The 15,265-nt window shown below is 41.5% G+C and overlaps 2 protein-coding genes across 3 annotated transcripts in view; one reads left to right on the top strand and one right to left on the bottom strand.

Moving 5' to 3' along the window:
• Nucleotides 1-831: 831 nt before the first annotated feature.
• LOC125300300 lies at nucleotides 832-3,783 on the top strand. The gene is made up of 10 exons (XM_048252073.1): nucleotides 832-973; nucleotides 1,142-1,376; nucleotides 1,475-1,601; nucleotides 1,807-2,078; nucleotides 2,244-2,334; nucleotides 2,562-2,678; nucleotides 2,808-2,883; nucleotides 2,963-3,214; nucleotides 3,432-3,603; nucleotides 3,744-3,783. The coding sequence occupies exons 1-10, from the start codon at nucleotides 832-834 to the stop codon at nucleotides 3,781-3,783; spliced, it is 1,524 nt and encodes a 507-aa protein (XP_048108030.1).
• Nucleotides 3,784-9,396: 5,613 nt separating this feature from the next.
• The window catches only part of LOC125301126 (complement factor H-like), a 67,396-nt gene continuing 61,527 nt past the window's right edge, over nucleotides 9,397-15,265 (bottom strand). For both annotated transcript variants that reach the window (XM_048253432.1, XM_048253431.1), the window contains exon 17: nucleotides 9,397-10,105. In XM_048253432.1, the coding sequence (XP_048109389.1) occupies nucleotides 9,909-10,105 (197 nt within the window). In that variant the 3' untranslated portion in view covers nucleotides 9,397-9,908. The remainder of the gene's footprint in view (nucleotides 10,106-15,265) is intronic.

Raw genomic sequence — 15,265 nt, 5'->3', positions numbered from 1 at the left:
AGGAGGATTACCACTCAGGGGATGCCAAGATGGTCTCACTTGGTTTAAAGAGTGAGAGGATGGCGAAGTTAAGTCCTACCGCTGTGCCGTCTGTCCATGCAAACCTCTCTGCCTGCCCTGTCCCGAGGTCGAGAGACACCGTCAGCCGCAAGCGAGATAGTGCCACTGTAAGCATCATGCTAATGTTTACAAGCTGCGCGTTAGCTAGCTCTGTGTGTATTTTGCATACCGTGTTTCCTTTGACACAGCCTCCACTACAAGCATGATCAGTCTGACATTAAAAGAGCATATTTCGTGATTCACGAATATGAGCCAAAACAAAGTAAAGCCCTGAAGTAAATGTCCATATCGCCATGAAAGCTTCATGTCTAGTGTTGGGATCAGTGGTGGTGATCCATCAAGCAGCTTTCACACTTTCACTAAACAGTGTGTTTGCGTTTTGTTAGACTGCGGTTCTCTTTCACATATATTTGACCATGACAGTGTCGCCAGTGCTGTAGTGGAGGCTAACGCAAGTAAACACAGTTTACCCACCTCTGACATTTCAGAAATAGAGTTTATCCACTTCTCACTTCAGAGTTTAGCTACCTCCCAATACAGTAAATACACTACCTCATAGAGTTTATGCACCACATGCACTCTAGACATTTATTACCACTAGTATTGATGTAAACATTTAACAGTAACCTTCAACATCATCAAATATGTTCTGAATGTCTTTCATGTATTTTTAAAACATCGAGTAAGCCGCATATCAGGGTCCACTGTAATGTAATCTTTTTTCTCTTGTATACCCTCTTCGCTGACCTTTTTTATATTTGTTTTCACAAGATGTTGAAAGACGCCTCACAGCAGGAGACCATGGACAGTGTAGACACTGTGGAGAGTGTCGATACTGGGGATCAGCTCTTGCCCTCCTCCACTTCTGATGCTGGGACACAGTGTGATTTGAAGCCCCCCCAATGGTCTCACGGTAAATCCTGGGTATTTTAAGGGGTAGATATTCTGTCTAAAACATTGCCAGTATGTAAGAAGGACATTTCCATACACATTGATGAAATGAATATATAGCCTACACCAAAAACATAGCCGCTTAGATTTGCCATGAATGTTATATGTTTGTTTACTGCCTTTGCCACAGCTGTGCAGGTTAACCTGAAGCCCAAGATGGTCAGCGTGGGCACACAGACGTCTTTCAGCCCACAAACCTCCACTCCCCTTGCTAGTCCTGAACAGACAGATGATGATGATGATGATGATGATAATGCCTCTGTCATCAGTGACTTATCGTGGGTGCCTGAAGAGCCGATGCATGAGGAGGATGAGGAGGAAGTATATGATGAGGAGCCACCTTACACGTGTGACCCTCACCACAAGTGAGATAATTTAAAACCAACAGACCATTTTGAATGCTCATTTTTTTTATGTACTGTAGCTTTGGTAGTTTGACCCCCCTCATTTTTTGTTGTTGTAGTGGCATTGACAAATTCATTGTTTGCCAAGAGGAGCTGATGGGGCTTTTTGCCATCTGTCCGGCCTGTTGTGAGAGGTCGGACAGTAGCATCGTGCAGCAGGAAGGAACTTTTGTTAAGATCAAGCAGGTACGGTTTTGTTTACGCAGCATGCCATCTGATTAGAAAATCAGAATATCTCATTAAAATCTGATAGCTCTGACTGTCTTGCCAGTTAATTTACAGTGTGTACCAGGCTGGCTTTAGTCTGTTGGTTTGTGATGTCATCATATTTAAGTGTTATACTGTATTGGTCATGTGTGTTTCGTTCAAGTTTCTTTTTTTACATATCTAGGTCTGTGCATCATGTGGCTACCACCGTTTCTGGCAAAACCAGCCAATGCTCCACAGGAACATGCCGACCTGCAACCTCCTGTTAAGTGGGGCCCAAACATTAAGAATGTTGACCCTGTTTGGCCTGCAGTGCATCAGTGCAAGCAGTTTCTTTCGACATCAGCGCCACTATACCATCCCTGTAATCGTTCAGGCCTGGCAGAACGATCAAGCCAAGATTTTTAGTGATCTACGGGCAATGGATGGCGGGCTAGTTCTTGCTGGTGACTGCAGGTAAACCAGTGTGAGAGCTCATAGACCAGTTGCACGTTTTGATTTTGTTATTTGTTATCATGTAGGGTGGTTTAGTCAGCATTTGCAGATGACATGGTGTATTATCTTTACAGACCTTGGTTATTAAAAACTGGAAACATAATTAAAATTTGTAATTAATTCCAGGTCAGATTCTCCTGGGCACTGCGCGAAGTATGGGTCATACTCTCTGATAGAGGACAGAGTGAACAAGGTGGTGGATGTTCAGCTTGTTCAGGTAAACCTGATATTATTAGACAAAGAAATGAACTCTGCAATTTGGTAAACGGATTGTATCTTAATATAACGTCTTTCCACTAGTACAACCACGCATAGAGCTTTATTGTGTATTGCCTAACTAGAGTACAGTGTATCATAATGCCTGGACCAGCAACGCTTCGGTTCATTCACACCTCCTTCAACACCACCAGCATTCTGCACTTACACTGTTATGTCATGTTGCAGAGCTCAGAGGTCCCTAACAGCTCATGGTGTGAGCTTGAAGGGCTCAAGCGCAGTGTTGGCCTGCTGAGGGGAAAGGACCTGCATTTGGCAACGCTGATCACCGACCGACATCGCCAGGTATTTACACTAAAAATGCAGTATAGAATGTAAATATCTGAATTGCACTGAAGCTGGATGTTTGTGGTTTGCTGATGCACTGAGGGCCACACAGGTCAATCATCCACAAAAGTTTTTTTTTTTCTCTAGGTTGCCAAATGGGTGAGAGAGGAGCTGAGTCCTGAAGGGACACGCCATTACTTTGATGTGTGGCACATTGCCAAAAGTATGTATCCATTGTTGGAACCTTGAAGCAGTTTAGCAGTGTTAGTGCATATCAATTAATACCATTTATTCTAAAACAGGTCTGGGGAAGGCATTGGATGCAGCTTCAAAAGAGTGTGACCAACTACGATTGTGGAGGCCAGCTATAGTGAATCATCTCTACTGGACTGCAGCCTCAACCCCAGATGGCAACCCAGCGGTCATGGAGGCCAAATGGAGAAGTTTAGTCAACCACATCCAGGACATCCATGACCATGACACCCCTGCCTTCTCCAGTTGTGCCCATGGCACTCTAGACGGGGATCAGCGCAACAAAGAGTGGCTGGAGCCAGGTACAGTACACACAGTATGTGGTATTATGCACGCTCTACATAGTTTTGTTGTATTTGCTGTCTTTGAGTGATTGTCTGAATGCTTTGTCATGTGACCTTTGTGATGAATTTATTTTTTCATTCCCTGGCAATCTCATAACTTTCTGTCTATCTGTCTTGTCTATTTGTACGTTTTCCGCCTATGTGTCTGTCTGCCTCCCTGCCTAGGTCTTTGCAGGCTCATTGGCAGCAGTAAAGTTGGAGAACATAATCATGAGGACAGCCTTACAGAAAGATGTTCGACAGCTGTCTCCACAGCACCAGACCTTCTCCCTTGAGGCTTACCACTCCCTTATCTTGCACTTTGCGCCCAAGCACACAGGGTTTTCATACCTTGGGATGTATAGCAGGTCAGTGCTATCCAATGGAATAATACTACCAATTATTATGCCTTTCTTAGTAATGATAGTACATATTATCATGCTTGTTGTAGTATTTTGTCATACATACACCAAGTTTCAAAGGTTTTCTCAAATGTGTTATTTTGTAGGCTTCTCTTAGCGGCGCTGCATTACAATCACAATGAGTGAAGTGACGGGACGGAGAAGTACTGTGTGCGGTATCCGCGCTTCAGAAAAGGAGCCCATGTGGTGCGTCCCATCAAAGAGGCAGCCTCATACGGTAAGCAGTGTCATGCAGTTCTATCATATCTTGAGATGGCGCACGAGACATCTGTGATCAGTGACAATGATCTTTATACAGCATTGTTATCATTATTATTATTATTATTATTATTATGTCTGCAGGTTATGCAACATCATTAATGAAGGCCCTTCGGGAGAGCTACAACAATTCACCCGCGGCTCTTCGAGAGGTTAGCGCCAATTTGTCCTCCCATGCACCCGCCCCTATCGCCAAATCCTTCGAACAGATCCCTAAGGAGGAGGCCGTCAGCCTCTACCTAGCCCGGCAGTCACGCTACAAAAAAAACTAATTATACATTATTATTTTTTTCCACAGACAAATCCAATTATTTAGTTGTAAGTATTTATTTTAGTTGTTAGTTATCTAATTTCCTTCTGTCCCTTTCATCTCATTTGGTGGTGGTTTCCTGCATGCTGCATGTTTTGTTTTTTCTTTGTGTGCTGTTGCTTTGTTTTTTACTTTGCACAAAATCATTACCTTTTCTCGTCTTTGTAAGTGGCAATAATTGTCTCTGTACCCCATTCAAGGGGTCCTGCATGCTGCATGTCTGCTCCTCTATCTGTGTGCTTGGATTTTCTTTTTTGTTGTTATTTGCATGAAATATCTTGTATGTAATTCAAAATAATTTACCAATCATTTTACCTGTGCCTTGTCAACCTCTGTGTGCGGTGTTGTCTGGGCTCACTGTGTGTCTGCTTGATGTGCTTTTGCATGTATCACTGCATGTATATGCATGCATGAAATAGTATGGGTTTGTGTGTGAGAAAGAGAACCATCAGCTGACCCTCAGGTAAGACCACACTACTGCAGGCCAAAGAAACAAGGTGCAAATGTTTCGGGTCTAGCCCTTCATCAGTGTTCCTTGTATGTTTGTAACCATTTTTTTGTTTACTTCCAACCTGTGTCTTTGTCCTTGTTCAGTAAATGTTTAAATGTTCAGTAACCATTACAAGCAATGCCAATAAACTGTTTTGTTTTAATCAAAATTAATGTGTTCTGTGTACTTTATAACATTTTAAGGGCAATGGAGCGATCACAACAGAATAAGCATAACAATTATTTTTATTCATTTTCATCTAAACGAGGCCATTGAAAGCCCTGATAGGTCTGGTCACCACTTTGAAATTGTTGTCTGATGGTTGAAACCACACAAGAGGGTAGAGGCTTCCTTATACTCCTGCCTAAAACTCCATAAGCCCAGCGTATAGCCTGCCTGTATGCAGTGTACCGGTATTGCCTAGGGATAAGTAGGAAAGATTGTTTAGTTTAAAACTCTGTAAGTAGGTTGGAGACATCATTTTAAGTCTGTTTCTTATGCATGTTTATTGTGTATGCAACACATCTCCTCTCTCCTATAACTGTTGGTTCAAAGGACTCAGTGTAAAAAGATTGGTAAAGTAAACATAAACCATGAACATACTCGTGCGTGCTGGCTTGAAGGGGACCATGATCCTGCCTGAAGTGTGAGTATGCTATGTGTAGCACAAACGGATTCAGGCAGCATGCCTCAAATCCAGGATGCTGCGTTAGGCACGTTATATTTGCTGGGCGCGGGGTGAGCTCCTCGACCAGCGACCAAAACGCGCTCACCTCCCTACAACACAAGCTCTCCACCACAGTTTCCATGGGACGACACCGCCCACACAGACACCTGCCAAACACAGCGACACAGACACGCTTACTACTCTCTCCCTCTCCCGGTAAGCGGTACCCTGACGGTGTCAATGACAATCAATCACGGGAAGTGATCCAGTGATTCTCCTCTGACCATGCATTTATTTCTCTTTGATGATCATCAGCTCTCGGTATTTCCTCATTCGCCCTCTCACGTCTAACCGGTTCGAAATTATATGGCTGTGGGCCATCATAAATGTTAACTGTGGGTCTTGCCACCTCTTCCTCATCCCAGTTAGACGCCATAGTGCTAGTAGCTGCTATAAGGCTGAGGCTACTTCCACCAAAGATCTGGGATATGACCGCAGGTCGGATTCCTTCTTATCTCTGCTTCCACCACGTCTACCTCATGTGACGTCATCGCCGAATTGCATAAAAAATAACCGTTACTAACCAAAAACTGGACTTTAACACCATTTTGGAGACATATCTAACTTTATACACATATCTTGAGTGCTTAATGTACCTATTAATTGACAGTGTTGTTTAACCTGCACCACAGGCTTTAAACAATTAGAGCTGTGATGTCACAATCGGAATTAGAATCCTTGAACATTCCGCCATTTATTTCAATGGGGCCGAAAAACGGGAATACCGCGAAAACGTCAAGGGCCAGCGACACGAAAGTAACAAGCAAGTTACACCGGTTCGGGCCTGAATTTTTGGAGTTCGAACTGCGTCGATAGCTCAAACGGTCTAGGAGCAGTAGTTCGTCCAAAAAGTGGGTGAAAAGGAATAATAAATAAGAAAACTTAAGAAGAACAACAGTGGGCTTGCTGGATCAAACCCACTAATAATAATAATAATAATAAGAAAACTTAAGAAGAACAATAGTGGGCTTGCTCCGCTTTCAGCCATGCTGTGGGCTTGCTGGATCAAACCCACTAATAAGAAAACTTAAGAAGAACAATAGTGGGCTTGCTGGATCAAACCCACTAATAATAATAAGAAAACTTAAGAAGAACAATAGTGGGCTTGCTCCGCTTTCAGCCATGCTGTGGGCTTGCTGGATCAAACCCACTAATAAGAAAACTTAAGAAGAACAATAGTGGGCTTGCTGGATCAAACCCACTAATAAGAAAACTTAAGAAGAACAATAGTGGGCTTGCTGGATCAAACCCACTAATAAGAAAACAGCCATGCTGTGGGCTTGCTGGATCAAACCCACTAACAATAGTGGGCTTGCTGGATCAAACCCACTAATAAGTAAACTTAAATGCCATGCTGTGGGCTTGCTGCATCAAACCCACTAATAATAAGAAAACTTAAGAAGAACAATAGTGGGCTTGTTGGATCAAACCCACTAATAATAATAAGAAAATTTAAGAAGAACAATAGTGGGCTTGCTGGATCAAACCCACTAATAAGAAAACTTAAGAAGAACAATAGCCCACAGCATGGCTTTTAGGGGTCATTTAAGGGGTTTGGTATGGTGTTACAATGATGTGGAGTCGAAATGTAAATTGTTTAGGGATCATTTAAGGGGTCATTTTTGAACAAATTTCTCTGGGGGAACATACCTCCAAACCCCCTAGAACTGCTTTTTGACACTGTATAATTTAAGGACAGACTGTAGTGATTACAGAGAAAGACATTCACATATTAAAGGCACACTATGCAGATTTTTTAGCTTAATATGCAAGTTTTTGTAGCTTAATTTACCTTCATTTAACAGCTTCAGAGTCATTGGAATGGTTATATGACTTTTTTCGGGTTGAATGGTGGCCGTCTCGCTTCCCCCTAGCGCCTGTGAGCGGAAAAACCACCCTTGCAACTGTGGGCTGGCGGGCCGACGGCCTCAGTGTCAGGAAGTATAACGAGTGTAACAAATTGCTTTACTGCATTCAAATACACATACACACCTGCAGGCACCGGCTAGAAAAAGGTAGAGATGGAGTTTCTCAGACATTCGTCATGACAGAGCCAGCGAAAAAGAAGCAAAAACCGAGAACACAGTAAGGAAATTGCCAATACTGCATAGTTTACCTTTAAGACCCACACCAACCAAAACACCAGCTACATCTCCGATTTGCCTCCCACCTCGTGTAATGTAGTGTAGAGAACAAAACATATTCAATGAAATCCGTTGAATAATGTCCCTGGCCCCCCTCCTGGAACCTCATGCCACCCCTTCGTCACCCCAACAAATGTCTAGATCCGCCACTGTTTAAGTGAATGTAGCCATGTCTAAACAACATAAAAGCTTATCAGAACGTGTCCAAGATGCAAAGGCATATAGGGAAGGACTTGGACCACAAGAAAAGGCGTGATATTTCGAGAAATTACGGTTTATTGGCGGTGCAGATCCCTATGAGTTGGCTCCCTCTTCTTGGATCCTTCCCTCACAGATCCTGGTTGAGCTTTGCCAACCACAAGCGCCTCCTTTCCTCTGATAACTTCTGGCATTCCTCTCCCTGGCTTTTAGTAACTTTTGGAAGTCGATAATATTCCAAATGTTTTTCTTGGTCTGACCTATTGGTACAACCTAAAAGACGGCGATGATTAACCATTTTCCTTGACGACGTTCAGGGTCTACTTCAGTGCCTGGACTTTGTTGTGCGGAGTGTCTCCAATATGGCGACTTTCAGTCTGATGACACGCCGTGAAAACCCCTTATAGGAAAAATCGCAAGATACCGGATCTCCTTTTATGGGCAAAGATGGCAGCCTTTTTGTAGGCGAACTTCAGAGGTCTATTTATTATGTCATCTGGAAGTTGGTTACTGTTTGCAGTACCAGAGAATGACATGGGATAGCGCTGTCAGGTAATCCTTATATAAACCTGACTGAGCTACTCTAGTTTGGGGGTTCAGAGGCCATCCCAAGATTTTGCCTGGTGTGTCAGTCTATGTTGCTATTATTTCAGCACAGGCGAATCCATAAAACAGAATCCAGCCATGCACTGTACTGTTATCCAGTGTTTTCAAAAAAAGATTTTTGTTTGTAATTTAACCACTTAATGTAGAAATGGAGCATAGCGTTAGTTCAGGCAAGGCATGGAGTCACGCCCAGCAACTTGGCTAACTGCTCAGTTAACTACCCAGCTGATTACTCTGCTGTAGCCTGCATACTCTTGCCACTTTCTCTGCAAGCTTTTTTGGAACCCACCACCACCCCATCTCCTCCTTATACATCTGACTTATCAAAGTTGTTGACATTGATGTCTGGTCTGTTCTATACCCTATGGGGGGTTTATCTTGCTACTCTTTCTGCCTTAGGCTAGCCTTAGGCATGAAACATATTTCAAATTGTGTCACGTAGGTCTTGCAAATGGCTATGTATTTTTATGTATTGATCCAAACATTTAGCCTAATTTAGTTCAATTTATCTTAAATGTTCTTATACACTCTCAAGAAATTCTTAGTTTTTACCTTTTAAATGTTTCAGCAACTGACTTTCTGCAGTCTTCCTCATTTGCATATGGAATTAGATATCAGAAGTTCCTGTAATGTCAGGCGGTCCAATATTTTTTATCTATACTTTTGTTTGTACTTTGTTTATACAAGACAAAATTAAAGGTCAACACAACAACATGAAAAGGTGAACACAAACACATGAAAAAGGTGAACACAAACACATGAAAATGTATTTGCCAATCTTTTGTAACCATTTGGAGCAGAAGTGCAAAGTTAACAGGTAAATGAATAACTGTGATTGGCTGTGTATGCTAATGTTCATATTATTATATTAAGCCTGTAGCATTGTTCACTCTCACAGTCTTGTTTCAGTAAGCATTAGGTGTAGTAGAAAATTAGGATAATTCCAGGGCCACAACTTGTTTTTTTCATTACCCAGACTGAATAAACCAGACTGAAACACCAAACCTGCCATAGTCAAGTCAAGTTTATTTATATAGCGTTTTCATTTCATACACAGAGGTCATTCAGTGTTTTACATAAACAAAATCAAACAGTAATATAAAAAAGCAGAAAAGCAATAGTCAGATAATAGTTTGGTAACTATAGGTAAAGATCATCAGAAAAAAGAAAACATAAAAAGCACAAGGTAAAATCATTTTAAAATAAAATAAAAAATAATTAAAAAGACAAAATAAAAGACACAGTTGTGTTGAGCTATTGAAATGGTCCTGGTTTATTTGTTTTCTCAAAAAAACTCCAAAAGTGTGTGTATTTTGCTTAAAAACTGACTGTGACTGTATCTTGCCTACTTATAAGGCTATGCACAGCCCTATCAGACCTCTGTGTAGCATGCATACTGGCAGTTCCATTCCATCACCAACTAGTTTGCACATTGGATATATCATTGGATTGTGAAAAGCCAAATTTCGAATTCCAAACGACAACAGATGAGGGAAGCATAAATGGTATATTAGTGTATTAGTGACATTCAGGAAGTTCCATCTTGCCGTTGATACACTGCCGTTTCATGCCAACACTACCAGGCTTTTTTGTTGTACTCTGTTTGCACTCAAATGTAAAATGGTCATTATGTATGATATACTTTAGACCTTCCCTAAGGTATTTAAACACAATGTTTCTGTCATCCATGTCCTTTTGTGTCACCGTGCAGGGTTCTGAAATAAATCACAGAAGACAAATGAACAAATCTGGTTTTAAGTATAAACTGTCATTTTTCACAATAGAAGTAACTTCTCATCATGTTACACACTCAGATGTACTAATGTTTCTGTGCCCACTTCAGGTGTATTTGATTTGCAATGTGCATGTAAAAAATGGTGAGGTATGTACAAACAGGCTGTACTGAGGAAAAAGCAAAGACTGCCTGACGCGGGAGCTGAGAATGGGTATTTGCGCTTTTCCGTGTCACGCACATGCATTCATAGGAAGCTCAGGAGAAAGTGGGAGTATCGCACAATTAAGGGGACATTGCCCAACCCTAATGCATGAGTAGTGTGCTATTCAACTACTTTACCAATAATCTAGCCCATCTGTTACAATAATGCATACAAAACTAGTTTCTTTCTTCAACACAGGGGAGGAAAAGTGCTTAGCGATTGATTAGTTATTCCGCCATATGTATGAAAACAGCGCACGTCTGTTTTGCGAAAAAATAGTTGAATTGCCAAGTGTGGAGTAACACGCTCTGGAAATTCACAATTTCGTCGCCGTTTAAAAAAAAAAAAAAACACATAAAGACCTCGGGATACTTCGGTTTGGCTTTAGGGACCCTCTACTCACTACCACGTAAGTGTAATGTTGTTTGGAACTGTAGAAGAGGTATAAAAATAGTGTTTTGTAGCGGCAAAATAATATGCCCTTCTCACTTCCACGCTAACGAGTTTTGACTAAAAACGGTAAAATCGAACTTTCTCAAAACACATCCGAATGACATGATTTTGATGTCAACTCAACGTATGTACTCCAAATCATCCATAAATTGTTCTAAAGTGCATTTTATTCCAGATAATTCCTTTAAAGGGGAAATCAGGCCCTTTTTATCAATATCTTGCATAACAAATACAAAAGGAGAATCTAAGCATCTCACTTCTCCAGGTGCAGTGAAAAATCAACTCGAGCTCATTCAGGTGACCTGGATTATTGCTTCAGTGTTGCTCATTGTATAAAGCCCACCCAAACGATTTGATTGGCCATGTTAAATGATATCAATGATATTTTGCATTGCTTAGTAACTGGAGATGCCAAGTTCAATGAGAGAGGATACTATATGTACACAATAATTATGACGCAGCGAAGTGGCGGTCATATAGGTTTAGCCAGACTTTTTTTTCATCCGTTTTTTTTCTTTTTCGCATGAGTAATTTTCCGTCAATTCCCGGGACACTGAAAGACAGGGGTGTACGAAACTTGGGGGGCATGTAGCCCCACAAGGATAGCATGAAACCATTGTTTTTCGTTTTGATCCGTCGCCACTCATTTCATGTATTGCGCCACCTAGTTAAAAATGAAAAAGCAAAGATGAGATGTAATCGCAGGTATCTCTGACCTGACATGATCAAAACTGCACGAAATTGGAAGTGTAGGATCATTATGACACCCTCTGAATGCACGCCAAGTTTTTTGGAATTCCATTCATGGGGGGTCATACAATAAATTATTTTATGTTACTGTACACTAAGTGGCCTGTAGGTGGCCGGACACAGTTTTCTGTGAATATCTCGAGAACCGTAAGGCCTAAGAGGACCACCTTTTTTTGTATGTTGGTTTTAAAGGGCCATGTCAACCCTCCCATAACCATTCATTTCATGTATAGCGCCACCTAGTTAAAAATGAAAAAGCAACAATTAGGTGTTGTAATTACAATATCTCTGGCTGACATAGTCAAAACTGCACGAAATTGAAAGTGTAGGATCATTATGACACCCTCTGAATGCACGCCAAGTTTCGTAGACTTCTGTTCATGGGGGGGGCATACAATAAATTAATTTATGTTTACATTTAGTGACTGTACACCAACAGAGTTTTCTGTGAATATCTTGAGAACCGTAGGGCCTAGGATGAAAACTTTCATGCACAACCAGCGGAATATTCCACATTGCCAGCCTTCTGGGCCTAGCAAAAAAGCTACTAAAGACTACTATCGTGGTCACTCATCTAAAATCTTCAGTAGTAGCCTACGTTATGCATCCCATGTTATAGACTACCGGCCATGCCGACTGAGGGCGACGGAAAGTGAAAGTAAGGGGCTGCGATCGCACAGTCCAGGCTATAGGAGGGCGAAGTAAAAACACTTTTACAAATAACGAATCCCGATTACCACCCCGCTACTGTCTGGGGCTTTTGCTAAATGCATGAAATACAAGCCTACAAGACGGCTAGGCTACCTCCTGATCCTATAACTAACAAAAGAAATGGTTTATTTTAACACGGAGGAGAAGGACTCATTTGGCGCTTCAGTGCTGTAGCCTCGCAAAAATATTAGAGCGCTAGAATGTCCTAGTCATAACAACAATAATTAATTAGGACTATTTTCTGCTAAAACATTAGGCTACATATTTTACGTTCAACGTAGGCTTTAGGCCTACTGCGAGACATGTACAAAAAGACAATTACAGTGGGCATCACTTTGAAATGGCCACTTCAGTCACGCATTACGAGGCGTGAAGCTGCGTGAAGCTTTAGTACCACTTTCAGCCACTGTGCGTCGCTCTGCCACTGTACATCGCTCTGCCTGCCGCCCCTTATGAAAAAGCTTGATTTACCTCGATTTAGGCAACTTGGGTATGGCTTAAGGCTTGACTACACGGTGGTAACGAAAATCGAAATCGAAATTTGCTGTCTACATTATTGTCAGTGTTGGGGTAACGCAACTACGCAAATCAAAACAGTGGTGTGATAATTGAGCCAGTAGAGAAATAACTGTTCAGAATTAATCTGTAGCCTTGGGCAGGCTTCTGCAAAGTTTTTAACAGGCTACGCTATAGAGGCTTAGACAACTAGCCTGCTACAACTATGACCCACGTTTGGTTTCGTAAATTAATTTGCCCTACTTCTTGACTGCAATGTAGTCAATTGACTGTTTGACATGTCATTTTTATTTTTCTGTACAATAAACAAATACATCTGCTTTATAACGCAGAATTACATTCATATTTGGAACTTACATAGTCCAGTGCATCGTTACACTATGTTAGTGTTTCCCAAAACCATAGTAGCAACTAACGTTCGTAACCACTATCGTAAAGTTGTGTAGTTACAACTACACCTCTCGACCTGTGGTAGAATGCTAGTAGTTCCAGGGATCTTCATGTCAAAGACGTCACTGACGCCAGTTATTTGTTTGCAAATTAATAATTATAAATATATTTAGGTTTCTAATTGATATGTACACTTCTAACCACCATACATCCATATTTTAAAATGCCCAAGGCAGAAAATACATGTGCAGTTTGCAGCCATGTGCACGTAAGTAAAAGTCACACACCTGCAGATAATAATAAGGTGGTGCGCATTTTTTGACGAGTCAGCTGAGAATATGTAGCCTTTGATTTTCATAGAGGGGGGGTCCTTGTTAGTTTACGCAAACCGAGCCAAGGAGGTTGATTCACTTTGGATAATATGATCTGCACAAAAGATAAACTTAGGTAAACAACAATGTCAATATTGTTGTCAAAATCTTAACCCAGATTCGAACTCTTGGACAGGGAACTGCTGTGCAACGGCGGCTGTCATCTTCCGGCCTCAGCGCAATGCGCCACAGAAGTATGTGCAGGTGCCCGTTCACGTGCTACTAAACGTCATTAACTACCTTAGTCCAGACTACTGAAGTTTGGAAACTATCATGGTCCAAACTTACAGTACTATGTAAATATGTTTTGGGAAACAGTCGTAACTTACATGTTGGTTAGTTGAACGATGCATCCGGTTAGTAAAAAGCTAACCTCCGTAGTTGTACGGGAAACGCACCCCAGATCTGCTTGTAGGCCATTAGCAATCTGTTTATTTTATTTTATGAAGCCTACACAGTAGATCACATGCCATATTTTCACTTTCAATAGACAGATGCAATAGCCATTGGTCAAGTATTGAGTATAAAGCAATTAAGATAGTATGAAGTACTTTTTGTATAGGGTACTATCATAAAAATTCGTTAAAACGAATAGCATTTTGCAACTTGACAAAACACTGGATTAAATATCGTAGGCACAGGAGAAAACTTGTACATCCATTGGCCCGTGGGGAGATCACATGACAGTTGCCTCTCCCATCAGTGCTATGACTCGTTCGGCTGTGAGCTTGTTTCGCCAAAAAAAACTCTATTGCAGATATCAATGCGTCTTTGTTCATGGGTTTGGCCTCACAGCAGAGGCTTAGACAACTATGACCCACGTTTGGTTTTGTAATTTCCCCTACTTATTGACTGCAATGTAGTCAACTGACTGCTTGACAGGTTATTTTTATTTTTCTGTACAATAAACAAATACATCTGCTTTATGCCGCAGAATTATGCACTTGGCCAGCCTATAGAACGGGCACATTTTGGAGAGAATAGAGAATGTACGCATGCAAGAATCTGTAGGCTATTTGTGGCTGGTTACCAGCAAACAATGTTTAATGCATTAACTCAATACGTCAAAAATGTTCTAAACAATACAAACAGAAAGGATGCAGCAGGCAGAAAATAATGTAGAAGAGTCATTTCCAGTGGAAGAACAAAATGCTGAATGAAGCCCAAAGATATGAAGGCATATCTGGCAAGTTGTTATTTTTTGAAGACGTAAATGGTTGGGCTATAGGCCTAGTTTGCAAGAAGGAGACATAAAGCGTGAGCATGCCACACTATCCACAGCTGTGGTAGCGGGGGTAGGAGGATTACTGTTAGTGCAGGATTTATATAAAATTCTTCAACAGAAGGCCTGCCTCAAATGCAGGCTTGTCCAAAAAAAAGGCCTGTGGTTTGCGCAGCCTACAGTAAGTAGGTCTTAGTGAGTTAGGAGTCCTCTAGACTTCTTTTAAGCTGTCTCAGAGGTGAAAAGTTGCGTTCGTTGGGGGCATAGACCCTTGGGAACAAATGTCTGATGGCCCCCCCTGCACCCCAGCCAACGTGAATCGGGCGGTCAGTTAATAGGCCCATTTAAGGCACGAGCGCATCTGTGAGGCCAAGCCTCACCAAGTAGCCCGTTTGTTTACAACTAGCATTACATTTAATTAAACTGCTTATAGGTTATGCTGAAATAGTTTCAACATTTTGAATATCAGTGTCGGGTGAATTAGGAAATGCCTTATGGCTGAAAGCTGCTTGGGATCCCCCGTCA

Source organism: Alosa alosa, chromosome 9 (assembly GCF_017589495.1).
Source record: "Alosa alosa isolate M-15738 ecotype Scorff River chromosome 9, AALO_Geno_1.1, whole genome shotgun sequence".
Taxonomy (NCBI): Eukaryota; Metazoa; Chordata; class Actinopteri; order Clupeiformes; family Clupeidae; genus Alosa; species Alosa alosa.
Note: the sequence above shows the minus strand (reverse complement) of the source record. Positions and strands in the feature narration are given on the sequence as shown.